This window comes from Pungitius pungitius, chromosome 12 (genome assembly GCF_949316345.1).
Source record: "Pungitius pungitius chromosome 12, fPunPun2.1, whole genome shotgun sequence".
Lineage (NCBI taxonomy): Eukaryota > Metazoa > Chordata > Actinopteri > Perciformes > Gasterosteidae > Pungitius > Pungitius pungitius.
The window spans coordinates 203,735-218,909 of NC_084911.1; the positions used below are offsets into that span (position 1 = coordinate 203,735).

At 42.0% G+C, this 15,175-nt stretch overlaps 2 protein-coding genes across 2 annotated transcripts; one reads left to right on the top strand and one right to left on the bottom strand.

The window, feature by feature from the left end:
• The first annotated feature begins 1,569 nt into the window (after positions 1-1,569).
• On the top strand, positions 1,570-11,401 carry samd14 (sterile alpha motif domain containing 14). The gene is made up of 10 exons (XM_037477338.2): positions 1,570-1,624; positions 4,315-4,364; positions 6,622-6,776; positions 8,687-8,873; positions 9,057-9,156; positions 9,426-9,494; positions 9,568-9,727; positions 9,806-9,931; positions 10,049-10,204; positions 10,313-11,401. Exons 2-10 carry the CDS (start codon positions 4,328-4,330, stop codon positions 10,451-10,453), a joined length of 1,131 nt encoding a protein of 376 aa, XP_037333235.2. The 5' UTR covers positions 1,570-1,624; positions 4,315-4,327; the 3' UTR covers positions 10,454-11,401.
• An 11-nt stretch (positions 11,402-11,412) lies between these two features.
• LOC119220969 (uncharacterized) lies at positions 11,413-14,886 on the bottom strand. Its single transcript, XM_037477343.2, has 4 exons — positions 14,644-14,886; positions 14,449-14,556; positions 13,402-13,533; positions 11,413-13,320 (listed from the first exon to the last, which is right to left on the bottom strand). The coding sequence occupies exons 1-4, from the start codon at positions 14,884-14,886 to the stop codon at positions 13,120-13,122; spliced, it is 684 nt and encodes a 227-aa protein (XP_037333240.2). The 3' UTR covers positions 11,413-13,119.
• Between the last annotated feature and the right edge of the window lie 289 nt (positions 14,887-15,175).

The window sequence follows — 15,175 nt, forward strand, 5'->3', positions numbered from 1 at the left end:
GAGAGCCTGCAATGATATGAAAGCAGTTTGAACATGCTCCATGTCACAGGGTGGGGCAGGCAGAGGCAGGACTCAAATCCAAATCCAAAAAAGGTGAACAAAACGCCAGCAGGGACCAGGGACACACACCAACAACATGTAAAGACGCGACCCGAGCTCGGGCACGGCAGCATTACGTCGGCATACGAACGGCGTGGTCATCTTGGACCAGGTGGAGAAGGTGAACTGTGTTGTGGAGAAGGGCCCACAGTGATGGAATTGTTTGTGTCCTTCTGACAGGTGTCCTCAGCAGAGAGCTCTCCAGAGATAGAGTCACCGATCAAAAGGTCTGGATGCAAGTCTCGTAGCTGAAGCACGTATCACCGCAGACACCTTTCTTCTCTCTTAACAACGGTTTTATCTCTTTAAGTAAGAAAGCCAGAGTGGAGACCAGGGAGGGGAGGAGGTAGGATGGCTGGTGAACATCAGGACCAGAGTTCTGTTTTTTATAAACACATTGGAGACATAGACACTGTTACGTTCTGCCTCCCCAGGAGGGGAGTGGGATCCACGCCACTGCCTGACGGCGTCCTGTGGCCAATAAACAGCGTGTGGTGTTGAAGGTGCAAGAATTAGACGTGAGCTTGAAGTGGAGGTAAACAGGCTTGTTTTCATTTGTAGCGCTGTTAACGGGGGAAATGAGGAGAGCTGGCGGTACTAAAGCAAAGAAAAGAACAAAATGCTTCCCACCCCCTTACCTGTCCTATCTCCCAACAAAACCACAACCTAACTGGCACACTACCAAGGCGCCCGAACAAAACTTACATTAGGGGGCCCAGCCAGGTGTAGCTAGTGTTGTTAGACAGGGCTAAACTACTCCTCACCCCCCCCCTGTAATAAAGATAACAAAGAAACAAAAACACTTATTAGTTGCATACACAGGACTCCAAATCACTAGAAATACAAATATTCTACCATACAGCAGCACTCACGTATACACAACCAGAGTGCCACCCACCCAGGTGAAACAAGCACAGGGGAACATATACTGACAGAAGGGCATGATGGGATTGGAGATGAGTGGAAACAGCTGAACCGGGTAACAAGATGAATGGAGATCATGGATGATCAGTACCACCTGTATGCACACACACAACACAGAACACACCCACCAACCGACACACAGAACAGGGGACGTAACAGACACGTTGGTGTTTTAACGTTGTCTGCCATGAATTGATGTTTGCTTCAGTTTTATTTGGCATGAATTGTGTATTTCATAAAACAAAGCAAGGCAACCTGTGATCTTTAGCACATTATTTGTTTGAAATAGGATAAATTATAAATATGTAAAAAACGTGTTTTCTTTATTGCTCTCTCTCTCTCTCTCTCTCTCTCTCTCTCTCTCCCACTCTCTCTCTCTCTCTCTCTCTCTCTCTCTCTCTCTTAGCTCCCTCCAGTGAGCCAGCATTCACTCTAGAAAACTAGAAAACTACAAAGCCCACAATACTCGGACCGCAACCCAGATCATTGCACGGCCTGGGGCAAAACCTTGTGGAACCCTGGGAGTCTGAGTCCTGGCTACACGCTGGAGGAGGAGGCAGAGAGGGAGACGTGTCATGACAACCGTCAGGGAGAGATAAAGGTGAGTTTTCTGTTTTAATATCTTCCTGGTATTTCTCCCCCTAACCTCTCCCTCTCTCTGGTTACATGTCATATTCCTTCTCTCCTTCTCTCTGTTTTCTGGGTTTATCTCCATCATTGATCTGTTTTTCCTCCTCCATCTTTTCATTTGTCAAACATCTTCCTGGTCTGACGATGCATTTTCCTGTTGGAGCTTCTGGGAAGGAGTGTTGTACCTAATGTGTTTGCCTCATTAGCTGTGTGTGTGTGTGTGTGTGTGTGTGTGTGTGAGTGTGAGTCTATCTCCACCCAGCCTGAGACGATGTTTCTCTATGCAGCAAATTGAGACATAAATCACATCATAATAAATAATGAAGTACATCTTGTTAAGACATGAAAACAATGAATGGATGAATCACAAAATAACAACAATATACTAAAGAAAGACTAGAATAAATCCAAGAGACACAATGTAACAAGATACAAAATGTAATTAAAGCTGCGAGCAGCGATGAACGAGCCTTCGCCTCCCCTTGCGAGTGGGGGGGGGTATTCTCACACAAAATAAATATGAAAATATAAATATGTATAACAGGGAGACTTAAAAAAGTCTCCCTGTTATACATATGTCAAGAAAATGACAAACATGTTGGGCAAACATGGCACTGAGCTGCTTCGCTGGAGGCAATCTACCACTTTTGAGCTAAAACGCCACATATGCTCTTGTCATCACCCAATACGCTGACAGAAGTTATCAAGTTTTTGAGTTTTCCAAGCCACCAAAATATCTGCTAGAACTTTCATGCAAAGATAATGTTGTGACGGCAACAACGTTTATCACAAACCGCCCAATATTCAATGTGAACTATCGTCCGTCCTAAGGCTTGTACTCACAAATTTGAGGTTTTGGGGAGTTTTTCCTGTGCCGATGTGAGGGTGGGGGGACAGAGGATGTTGCATGTGTACAGACTGTAAAGCCCCCTGAGGCAAATTTTTAATTTGCAATTTTGGGCTATACAAATGAATTTATTGAATTGTACGATGAATTTAATTTAATTGAGGTCGATCAGAATAAATGGCTAGGAGATGCACATAAAAGTTTTTAATACCTTAAGATGGCAGTGAGCGAATAGTGATTCCCTGAGAATTCCTCGAGAATCGGACCGAGCGTCTGGGAGGAGATTCCAAAAAGGTTTTTCAAAAAATTCTAAATGGCGGAAAATCTAGTTAGCTGTATTTTCATACTATATGATTGGCTTTTTTGTAGCGCATATCCAAGAGCACCTGTGTGAAAAATAACAAGTCAATTTGTGAAACTGGGCAAAAATCTCCCCAGAGGGAGCACTTCCAGGGGGCGCTATTCTGCATTGAAACAAGAGGGAACAGAACCAGATAAACAAAAATCAAGAAAGTACAATTTCTCAAACTAGAAAGTGCTAATAAAGTGCGACCTAGTCCAGGTAAAGTCGGTACAGGTGTGTTTTTACAGGTTATGTGTACGCAGAAGGTCCATCTCCTTCAAGCTCACTCGCACACCCCTTCCTCGCCCTGAGGACCAGAGGTTCGTTTGTAAAGTTAAAGGAATATTAATGTTGTTGATGGTGATGTAATGCCAACACCCTGACTCCACTCTCTTTACTCCCCCTCCTCCTCTTCCTCTCTGAGTAGTTGACCTCTGAAAAAGCAGACTTGTGAGGCAGGTAGTGAGACTCCGCTAACCCACAAATATACATTTCTAACTGATCACTATTAAACACAGAAGACGGTGACTCTGTTGGGACTCCACTCAGTGAAGAGGTCACTTAACATCTGTATGTTCTGTCTTTATGTGTGTTAAGGTTCAGGAGGCCCCTCGAGGGAGATCACACCACGATGAATCAAAACAGTCACCTGGCTCGGATTTTAAAATTAAAAAAGTAATAATAATAACTAAACAAAGTTACATTACATTACATGTCATTTAGCTGACGCTTTTATCCAAAGCGACTTACAATAAGTGCATTTCCACATAGAGATACAAACTCAGAAGAACAAGTAACAAGAAAGTACATTTTTCATCAAATAAGCAGTTTCAAAACATATTATAGAAAAGTGCCATTATAAGTACAGTTTCAATGATAAGGAATACAATTTACAAAGTGAAATATAATGTGAACAGTGATGCATTTCGCAAAATAGAGAATTCTCTGAACAAGTCAAAGGTGACCTATCAAAAATTCTACCAGTTCTTCTCCCGGTTTGGTCCTTTGAAAACTCCCGGGGGGGTCTCCTGGGTGCATTAGTGTCATTGGCTTTTCCTTCAAAATGTCTCCTCCTGGTTCATCCTCTTCACATCCAGGTGTGAATCTGCTGCACTAACCGGAAACCTCTCTATCTTATCCCTCCCTCACATTCCAATACATTCTATGTAGAAACATCTGGCTTCATGCCTCAATGAGTGAATATAACATAGCATTCATAGTTTGTCTTCATCTTATAACTAGTACACTTCAATTACAACACAACATATAAGATCACAGTTCTTTAACACAGTTTATTTGATGCAATACTCAAGATATTTGCCTCACTCGGCTGTCTTGCATCCAGTTGCTCATCTAATACCTGACAGGAGAAAAAACTTTAAAAAAAACCTCTTTGGGGATAAAATTTGAAGAAATCTACTACGACACTACGAAGTACTTCTACTTAAATCCCTAACGTGTGTGTGTGCAGTTTCATCTGAGACATGGCTGAAGACCTGGAGGACACTGGCAGTGTGTTTGGTGAGTACACACACACACACACACACACACACACACACACACACACACACACATGCATGCACATACATGTGTACAAAAACTAGTACCCTCTTATATTAAAGTACAGTTATCAGAACAATATAACAGGCAGGACATATTTCTTTCTTTCTGAAGAGGTACCAGAAGAAACATTAGTCTTTCATCAGGGAACAGTGTGAAGCATAATGCAGCATTGTGTGTTTAGTAGTAAGGGTCCCTGTTCTTTTATCTTCTTTTATCCATTCCTCCGACTTTACATTGTCTTACACGGAGCCAGCTGCTAAGACACACAAGGTCATTCACGTTCCAGATGATGAAGAGCTTCTCTTCTTCGGAACAATATGACCAAGAGAGAACCACCTTCTACAGGTGCAGATGTTGTACTTGAGACTGTCTGCATGTCGTCACTGAGAACAACAGCTGCTGCTCGTTGTAACGCCGTCACTGTGTTTCACACACCTCGCGTGTTCTCCTCACGGCTTGCGAGTTGGTGCGCGTCGTACACGCCTCATTCGCTCACATTCTGAGGACGCTTCATTCTTCTTGCATGTAGTACTTCAGGCTTGTAGTACTGATAAGATACTTCCAGTTTGCAGTGATTACAAATAGCTTTGCTTTTATTGATTACGCTAAAAATGTCCATTTAACAGTGCCGTACCTTTCTCCATTTTCTTGGTTAATGTGGTATTCCCCTCCCAATGCTTAAAAATAAAAAATGCTGTTAACACATGAAGAAATCATTTTCTGCGTTAATGGATTGCTACATTAACGCATTCATAACGCATTAACGTGCCCAGCCCTTATACATGTCTCTTAGTGAGTCGTTAGGCCTCAGTTTCTGCTTTTGTTCTGTATGTATTTTGTATTATTGTCTTGTGTCATCTGGACCCTGAGTCTGAAATGTAGTTATTGATTGGTTTATATATGTTGATGCATACCAAATATGTATGTATATAGTGTGTCTATACATGTAAATATTGGTGTTTATACACCAATAGTGAGTGTGGAGTATTTGAATAGACTTTTTAAATGTATTTATGATATTTGGTTTCATCAGTTGGTGCATTTCTGATTGTGCTTTTATTTTGACAAACCGAAAGTGCGCAGTTAAAAGGGAGACAAAAACCCAAAAGGTTAAAAAGGACAGTAAAAGGTATTAAAACACAGAACAAAATCACGGTTTTATTAGTTTATTAGTAACAAGGTTACTACGGAAGTATATCTGTGTCATCGGGTTTTGAAAGAAGAAGATGATTGAATTTCTAGCACTGAAAATGTATGCATTGAAATTATGTATCTGAATGTTTTTCAACGTTAAAATACTGCAAAAAATTCAACCGCAAATAATTCAACTGCAAAAAATTCAACACCAACATCCGGGACACTAAGGAAGAGCAATCGATTCTAGATTCAAGATCAGGAGCATATGTTCAAAATGCATCCAATCCAATGCAGCGATTCAGATTGTATGAGTGAGCACTACATCACTGCCACGTATGAAGAAATATATAAAATAAATATTTTTATTTAAAAGTTCGCCACAACCTGGAATTCGAACCACGCTACGTCGCCGGCCAACCGAGCTTATAAATTGGTCTGCTGATTTGTATTCTTGTGAAAACGTTGAACATCGTCAGTGGCAAGAAAACATTTCAGGGTTCAGGGTGGACCAAGATAACTGTTTTTTCACTTATACAATCGTAATCGCTGCATTGGATATGGGATGCATTTTGTGTCCTTTTTTCTGACGCACGCTCCTGATCTTGAATCTAGAGTCGATTGCTCTTCCTTGAGGTCCCAGAGGTTGTGGTTGAATAATTTGCAGTTGAATTTTTTGCAGTATTTTAACGTTGAAAAACATTCAGGTACATAATTTCAATGCATAAATATTCAGTGCTAGAAATTCAATCACCTTTTCAATGACAGATTTACTTCCATAGGTTAGAACATGTTCAAGTTCATTCTTTGTAAAATATTATTTGAGATTGTTATTTTTATTTTGTGTTTGGAGAAAAGCAGTCATTGGTGTAATGTTTGATGTGTTATATATATATATATATATATATATAACTATATGTTCTTATTGATGATCATTTCTGTTCACTTTGGAAACAAGAATTCTCAATCAGACCCACCAGTATTTGTTGTTAAATGACCTCATTGATAAAGTCGGTGGTTATAACAAGTGCAGAAATATCAGGGTTCATCCCCCACAATGCTCTCTATCTCGGTGTCTCAGACCTGAATGAGGTCCCGGAGACGGAGCTGCTGGACAACAGCATCCAGAAGTGCCGCGCCCAGCTGTCCATTAAAGCCAGAAGGCCCCGCCCCTCCATGTCCCGTTACCGTGACAGTGTGAGCTCCACGGAGGGCGACGATAGCATCGAGAGAAAGGTGAGCAAAAGCAAAGTGAATTATTCGCACAAGTAGATTCCATCCAATATCAATGCACAGACGCAAATTGTTGCAGATGAAGCAAAGTTTTAACGGCACGAATGAGCGAAGGAAATAAATTGCCATTGAAAGCTCAGTGAAATATTTAAACTTCGGCAAAACGTTTGCCCGACGCTGTCTTGTGGAAGCCAATAAACTTTCAGATGCTGCCCTGGTCATCACCACCATCCTGCTGCCAAAACTTGAAGATGTTTTATGAAAAGGACACAGATAGACAGGTGCTCTGCAGCTGAGATTGAAGTTAGTTGGTGAATCTTAGCAGATGACGTCATGAACCCAAACACAACTCCATATCCTGGCAGGACCATGCACATGAATTGAATTTAATATATACGATTCCGACGTTTGTGTAATTTCCAATTCAATTCATTTTCAATTAATTTTATTTTGTATAGCCCAAAATCGCAAATTACAAATTAGCCTCAGAGGGCTTTACAGTCTGTACACATGCAACATCCTCTGTCCCCAAACCCTCACATGGGCACAGGAAAAACTCCCCAAAATATGAAAAAACCCTTCAATGGGGAAAAAAGGGAAAAAACCTTAGGGAGAACGTCAGAGGAGGGATCCCTCTCCTGGGATGGACAGACTGACATGGATGTCATGTGTACAGAATCAACAATGTAAAAGATGTACAATACATTCAATTCTGGTCCAGGCTCACCTGAGCCAGCCCTAACTATAAGCAATATCAAAGAGGAACGTTTTAAGCTTCATCTTAAATGAACTGACCGAGTCTGCCCCCCGGACTGAAAGTGGAAGCTGGTTCCACAAAAGAGGAGCTTGATAACTGAAGGCTCTGGCCCCCATCCTACTTTTTAAAACTCTAGGAACCACAAGTAGCCCAGCATCAACGGAGCGCAGATGTCTTGTAGGGAAATACGGTGTAACAAGCTCTTTAAGATAAGACGGTGCCTCACCAGCAAGTGCCTTGTAGGTGAGGAGAAGTACCTTAAATTCTATTCTTGATTTAACAGGAAGCCAGTGCAGAGAAGTTAATACAGGAGTTATATGATCCCATTTCTTAGTTCTTGTTAATACACGTGCTGCAGCATTCTGAATCAGTTGGAGAGGTTTAAGCGATTTACAAGAGCAGCCTGATCACAAAGAATTACAGTAATCCAGTCTAGAAGTAACAAATGCATGAACTAGTTTTTTATTTTTCATCACTTTGAGACAGGAAGTTCCTGATTTTCGATATATTACGTAGATGAAAAAAGGCAGTCCTTGAAGTCTTCTTTATATGAGAGTTGAAGGACATATCCTGGTCGAAGAGAACTCCAAGATTTCTGACGGTGCTGTTGGATACCAGAGCAATTCCATCCATAGAGACTGTATCACGTGACAGCTGACTTCGAAGGCGCTCTGGGCCTATCATGATAACTTCCGCTTTTTTCACAAGTACAGAGCAGAAATAGTGGTTATTTCCATGGTGGACAGTGGAAATTGTAATTGTCTTTACGGAGACAAGCCACAGAGATAAGCTTTGCTCCCTTTCTGGTGCAAATGAAGGGGACACCAAAGAAGGCAAATTAACTACAACTGGTTGGGGCGAGTATAGCGTTTTGGTGTGAGCACACGATTAGCCATGACTCTAAAGCTCCTCCTCCAGTTTGATGAGATCACTGTGACATCACAGGACTGTGTGTCCCTGGTGAGATCAATCAGGCTGAGAGATTTATCCAATCAGAGCTCAGAGATTCTTCCCATCAGGGTTCAGAGACATTTAAAACCAGACTGCCACCAATATCATTAACCTAGGTTTCCTAGTTACAGAAGGATATAGTAATCTTTACTAATAAAAGTTGTGTTAATGCTTAGTCATTAAGCTGCAGCTTTCTCACTCACAGGTGCCTCACTCTCCAGTGGACGAAGGTGCCTCATTGGCTGCCCTCCCGAGGGGGCGGTACCATCAGCTGACCAACGCCACCTCACAGGAGGCCCTGGCGACTCCAAGCAGTTCGCCCTCACGGTACTGCCCCTCCTCCGACTGCTCCCGAGTCTACATGAGGAGGAGCAGGAGGCCCGACAGCGAAGGTACACAACTGAGTCCCGCCTGACACACACCTGAGATGCACCCGAGATGCATCTAAAAGACACCTTAAACACTTGAGACACCTGAGAAAACACATAAGACGCACTTAAGAGAGACCTGTCCATTATCTGCAATAATGTTGTTGAACTATTGACTGTGTGAGTGCATGTTTTTGTGTGTGTTAGTGTTGGTTTCTGATTCGAGTCGGGACACCAGTCCGGCTGATCCCGACAGTCCGACCGTTGTCTTCGATAAGAAAACCAAGCGACGTTTCCTGGATCTTGGGTGGGAAACACAAACACTCACACACACAATAAGTAACATAACAATTGCCGCGCCCCTTTAGGAGCACTCGGCCCTGGTAGAGGGCTAGCCTAGCTACAGAGTTAAAAACCATCCACAACGGTAACAGAGGTGTTTATATAAATGCCAGGTAGCCTGCGCCTGGTTCAGATTACCTTTGACAGATAGCAACTCAGCTGTAGGAGATATCCTTGTTTATTCCAGCTCATCGTTCGCATTCTCGTTATCAATAATGTCTCAATCTCTCGCAGGGTGACTCTCAGACGTTCATACATCAGAGTGAGGAAGGATAAATCCAACAGGCTCTCTGTGGGCAGCCGGTGGGTCCGTCAATCACAACAACAAACAAGGCCACGTTGTTGGTGTCCTCACTTCTTCTTCTTCTGTCCTCAGAGAGACGTCTGAGAGTCCGCCTCGCTCCTCCGGATCCTTCGTCCCCTTCTCCTGGTTCACTGAGGGACGAGGATCCGCCTCCTCCTTCAGAAGTCCCACCCCTTCCCCTAAGGTCTCCATGACGACCAGAACCCCGACCCCTCGTAGGTCCCTCTCCCAGGTACTAAACTACACCCCTCATGTCCACAAACAAAGTAGAAAAGGAATCCCATAACTATTTCCTATGTTGGTCCTTCAGGAGTCGGCTCTCAGTGAAGAGTTCTCTCCACCTCTGCCTGACTCCTCCTCTTCCTGTCCTGGTGTTGACTCCTCCTCCTCCAGATCCTCCCACCCGTACCACACACTGTCTCAGTCCTCTGATGAGGTAACAAACACAGTAACCACGGTAATATGGGTATTATGGTAGTAGGGTATAGTTATCTTGTTAGAAACAAAAATGAGGCACGGATGCGGGAGGTGAAAACTTCCTCTTTCTCCACAGCCCTTTGAAGACTCGTCCTGTCCAGCGTCGTCGTGGACGACCCAGCAGGTCTGTCATTGGCTTCGAGGACTCAACATGGAGCAATATGTCCAAGAATTCAGTGCGAGAGACGTTGGCGGAAAAGAGCTGCTACAGATGGACGGCAACAAGCTAAAGGTGAGGAAAAGGAGGAAAGGGAGGAAGGAGGGTAAACTGTATTTTGACTATTTTCATTTAATATTATATAAAAACATCAGAGTGAAACCTCTCTCCTGTCCCCTGCAGGCTATGGGTGTGGTCAGCTCCTCTGATCGAAGCACTTTGAAACGTTGCATCAAAGATTTTCAATCTGTAGTAGAGAAAGAAAGAAAAGTTCTGAGACAGAAAGAAAAACAAAGAAGAGACAACGAACATCGTAGGAACTGACCTCCGCAACTTAGCCTGTGTCTTCGTCCTTCTGGATTCTGTACAAAAGAGGCGACATTGTTCAACCTTGATCTTACGGTGTTCCTAAAGGAAAAAGAGTCCAGAGGAAACATCATTTGACATATTCAAAATTCAGTTTTACCTCTGATCAGCAGATTCTGCATTAAGCCCCGCCCCCTTTGAAAGACACCCTTTGACCACTCCCTCACCTGATGTGGGGGCTGTTCTGCAATGTCTTCAAGGAGGCGGGGTCTGACTGTGTGGAAGAAGCTGACTGGATTCGAAATGACCTCCTTAAATCTATTCCTAAATGCTATTGCTTTACCTCTGGAAAACGTGATGGGGTCAAGGATAGATGGTTAGAAGAGTTCATAAAAAAACAGTATTTAGGGACTCCGACCCCACTCACTTAGCTACGTAGCACCAGCGGCTGTTTGTCTGATGTTGTTACTGCAGCAGAAGTGATTTAATGTAAAAACGACATTCTGTTGTCAGATTGAAACTAAACAATTGTTTCAGATTGTTTTTGATTGTTTCAGAAGTGACCTTTGACCTCTATAGTCAAATCCTTTCAATAAACATTTCTGAGAGAAACATTTTGTGGTTATCTTTTAACTCAATAAGTTACTTTAAATTATAAAGTGATAAGTAGATAGTTAACTATTTCTAAAACTTCATTTTACACTGGTTACCCTTTGTAGCTCTGGAGACCTACAAGCTAGCTAGCTCGCTAGTCAAAAGAAATTTGTTCTTTCGATCCAAAACCTTGATTTGTTTCCGGTCACATGACACAATGTAATAAGTTGTCTCTGAAGCTGAATAGAACGCACCCCAAGATAACAAACAACAATATTAGGAAAATATGTTTATTATAAAATATTATGAATAGACAACAAACACAATTCAATAAAATTAGTTTCTTGGTCCAACAAATAAATACAGTAAATAATTTGACAAATATCTTTCACACACAACATGACATCATCGCTGCTAGGAAATCATACAATATTTCTGACAAACATCTAAACAAAATACACTCAAAAGTTAAATAAATATTTCAACATAAATAAGAAATATGAAAAAATGACAATAAATATTGAATAATAATAATATCAATGACGATCAATAAATATAAATGACAATAAAAAATGATTAGTAAATATATAAACATTAGTCATTTTCACCTTCACACACCTGTGTATTGTTATGTTTTCCTGTGCACCTTATTTGTATTTTATGATCCATTGTTAATTTAATTGTAAATTATTTTACTTTGTTCAATGCCATGTATGCACCACCCACCATGACAAATTCCTCATATGGCCAACCTACTTGGTGAATAAATGTTTCTGATTTTGATCAATATTATAAATTTAATAATGATAAAAATACAAAGAATCATGTAGGAGTCGCATTTAAGTTCATGTCCATGTATTTAAATAACTAATTTTTGTTCTTGCAAAGTGTGCCCCCTACAGGTGAGATGGACGCTCTTATAAGTTGGCGTGAAGGCAAAAGGTCTTTGATCTTGGCCGTGACTCCCTGATGGTGCAACTTATCTTTCTTTCATGTTTTTCATTACAATAAATTACAAGTGATCAACAAATTGCTCCTGGTCTTCTGTTCCCTGCGTGGTTAAAACCAATAGGAAGCATAAACCGGAGCCAAAGGAAAGGCCCAAAGGAACGAGTTTCCGCCACAAGAAAACATTTAGAATAAAGAGCTCTGAGCACCTGGGATTTTTTCACAATAAAAGCATGTGATTCACAGAGGGAGAAGCTTTGAAATTCTGTCAACAGTTATTGAATCTTTTTATGCTATCAATAACGATTGTTATAGATTGATTGATCATCTATTCATTATTCAAGGTTTATGATCTATGAGTTATTGATTAGTTAAATGGTCCTTAATTGTGTCTTGCCTATTTTTAAGGTTCATTCATTAGTTAATTATCTGTTTCATTGTTATTTGACGACAAAATAAAAAGTAGAAAAGATGTTTATACACTGGAAGGATAAACATTTCTAATACTATGACCAATATAAATATAGATCTGATATTTTGGTGGTTTCGTCCTATAGGGCTCTGTAGCGCCCCCACAGGGGAGGAGTCTGAACAGGTTGTGAAGGTCTGCAGTAATCTGCGTTGAGTCCTCTGAGAACTTCAGGAATTTGACCTTTGGGTTCTTTTGGATTTTTGGGTCCAATGGATTTGTTGCTGATTGATCAGTGATTAGCAACTGATCAATAACTGTCGTTCCTCTGAACGAGGAGTTGAAGACAGCAGGACGAGTTCAGACTTGCAGACCTCAGATCAGTTTTTTCATCTCTGCATTCCTGTCCTTGTTCACACAAAGTTCAGAGGATTCTTCCACAATAAAAGTGTAAAAATAAACATCCAGAAATCTAAAAGATGGTCTCTGAAGAAAGACGAATCTCTCAGAGGGTACATTTCTGGGACTAATATAAGTTGAGATGGAATTTATGGAGCCATAAAGTCCAGAACATTATCATCGACATTGTCTTCTTCATCATCATCACGTCTTGCTATAAAATGTCTCTTCCATCATAAAATGTTCCTTGATGCACTGCAAGCCTTCACAGAGGTTTCTTTGGATTCTGGCCGTGTCTCCTTTCAGTGCCTTGTTCCTGTGTGGTGGGCGACGCTTAGTCAATACCTGCAGGGCGAGGCTTGAAGATAGCGATGGCCCTCAGGCTGCGGATCAGGTCGTGACAGAAGGAGCGGAGATCAGTCAGCGTCAGGTGAGTTGCAATCTGCACCTGGTAGTTACCATGGAGACGGGAGGCCAGGTCCAGGTTCTGGTTCTCATCCAGCTCGGGGTCCCTGAGCTGAGCTGCCTCTCTCATCTGTAACTCAGAAACACAGAGTCAGCTGATGAAGTGCGTCATGTGTGGTTGTGCGTTACCGTGGCGGCGTGTGTGCGTTACCTTGGCGACGTGTGTCTGCAGGTCCCTTAGGTCGGCCTGCAGGTCGCTCAGGCCGCTCGCTCGATCAGATAAAACTCCCAGCAGCCTTTGGTACAGCCGGGTGCCCGATGACATGCGGCCCACACAGACGTCCTGCAGGGGGAGACACAGAGATTATGTTCTGTTCATTCCATCATTAGAACCTCTGAAAGGACATAAGCCACCTCAAGAACCCCTACACAGAGAACATGGAGAATCCAGAGAACCTAAAGGACCCAAAGAACCCAGAGAATCCATAGAAAACCAAAGAACCCAGAGAATCCATAGAAAAACCAAAGAACCTGGAGAACCCAAAGAACACAGAGAATCCATAGAAAAACCAAAAGAACCTGGAGAATCCAAAGAACACAGAGAATCCATAGAAAAACCAAAAGAACCTCGAGAATCCAAAGAACACAGAGAATCCATAGAAAAACCAAAAGAACCTGGAGAATCCAAAGAACCCAGAGAATCCATAGAAAAACCAAAGAACCTGGAGAACCCAAAGAACACAGAGAATCCATAGAAAAATAAAAAAAACCTGGAGAACCCAAAGAACCCAGAGAATCCATAGAAAAACCAAAAGAACCTGGAGAACCCAAAGAACACAGAGAATCCATAGAAAAACCAAAAGAACCTGGAGAACCCAAAGAACACAGAGAATCCATAGAAAAACCAAAAGAACCTGGAGAACCCAAAGAACACAGAGAATCCATAGAAAAACCAAAAGAACCTGGAGAATCCAAAGAACACAGAGAATCCATAGAAAAATAAAAAAAACCTGGAGAACCCAAAGAACACAGAGAATCCATAGAAAAACCAAAAGAACCCAGAGAATCCATAGAACACAGAGAATCCATAGAAAAATAAAAAAAACCTGGAGAACCCAAAGAACACAGAGAATCCATAGAAAAATTTAAAAAAACCTGGAGAACCCAAAGAACACAGAGAATCCATAGAAAAACCAAAAGAACCCAGAGAATCCATAGAACTCAGACAAGCAAAAGAACCCAAAGAACCCGGACCAACCAGTGTAAAGTGCTCGGACAGTGGTTTGAGGATGGGGGCGGGGGGGATCCCCAGTGATGTCACCATCGTCTCCAGGTTAGTTGGGTGGGGAGAGTCAAGGGTCAAACCCTGAGGAGAACGGGAATAAATTAACCACAAATAAAGAAGAACAAACAGCAAGAGTCGAGCTACAGCAGCATTGGTTGTCTTGGTTACCTCCATCGTGACGGTGGCGTGGTGCACAATGGAGATGTCTCTCAGAATTTTATCCACCAGAGTCTTTGCTTGTTCAACCGACTCTCTGAGCAAGTCAGGGTCGGAGGGAGAGACTACTGGAGCTGATTGGAGGAAATCCGCCAACAGGAAGCAGTGCAGCAGAGTGGAGACTAGAGGGACAACCATCATCATCATCATCATCACTACCATCATCACAACCATCATAACCACCACCATGATCATCGTTACCATTATCACTATAACCATCATCATCCTCATCACTATTGCATCATCAATGTGATCATCATTATCTTCAGCCACATCAATAGAGACAGGGACAACCCTCCACATCCGCACTAATAAACCTCCATAGAATACACAATATTAGCCTCCATGCAGGCACTAACAACCCTCCATACGGAACCAATTACCCTCCACATACGCACTTATAACCCTTCATGTGATGTCTCAGTAACTTTGTGTATAAGTCACACTCTTCAACCAGACTGTGAATATTTCTGCTAAGAAACGT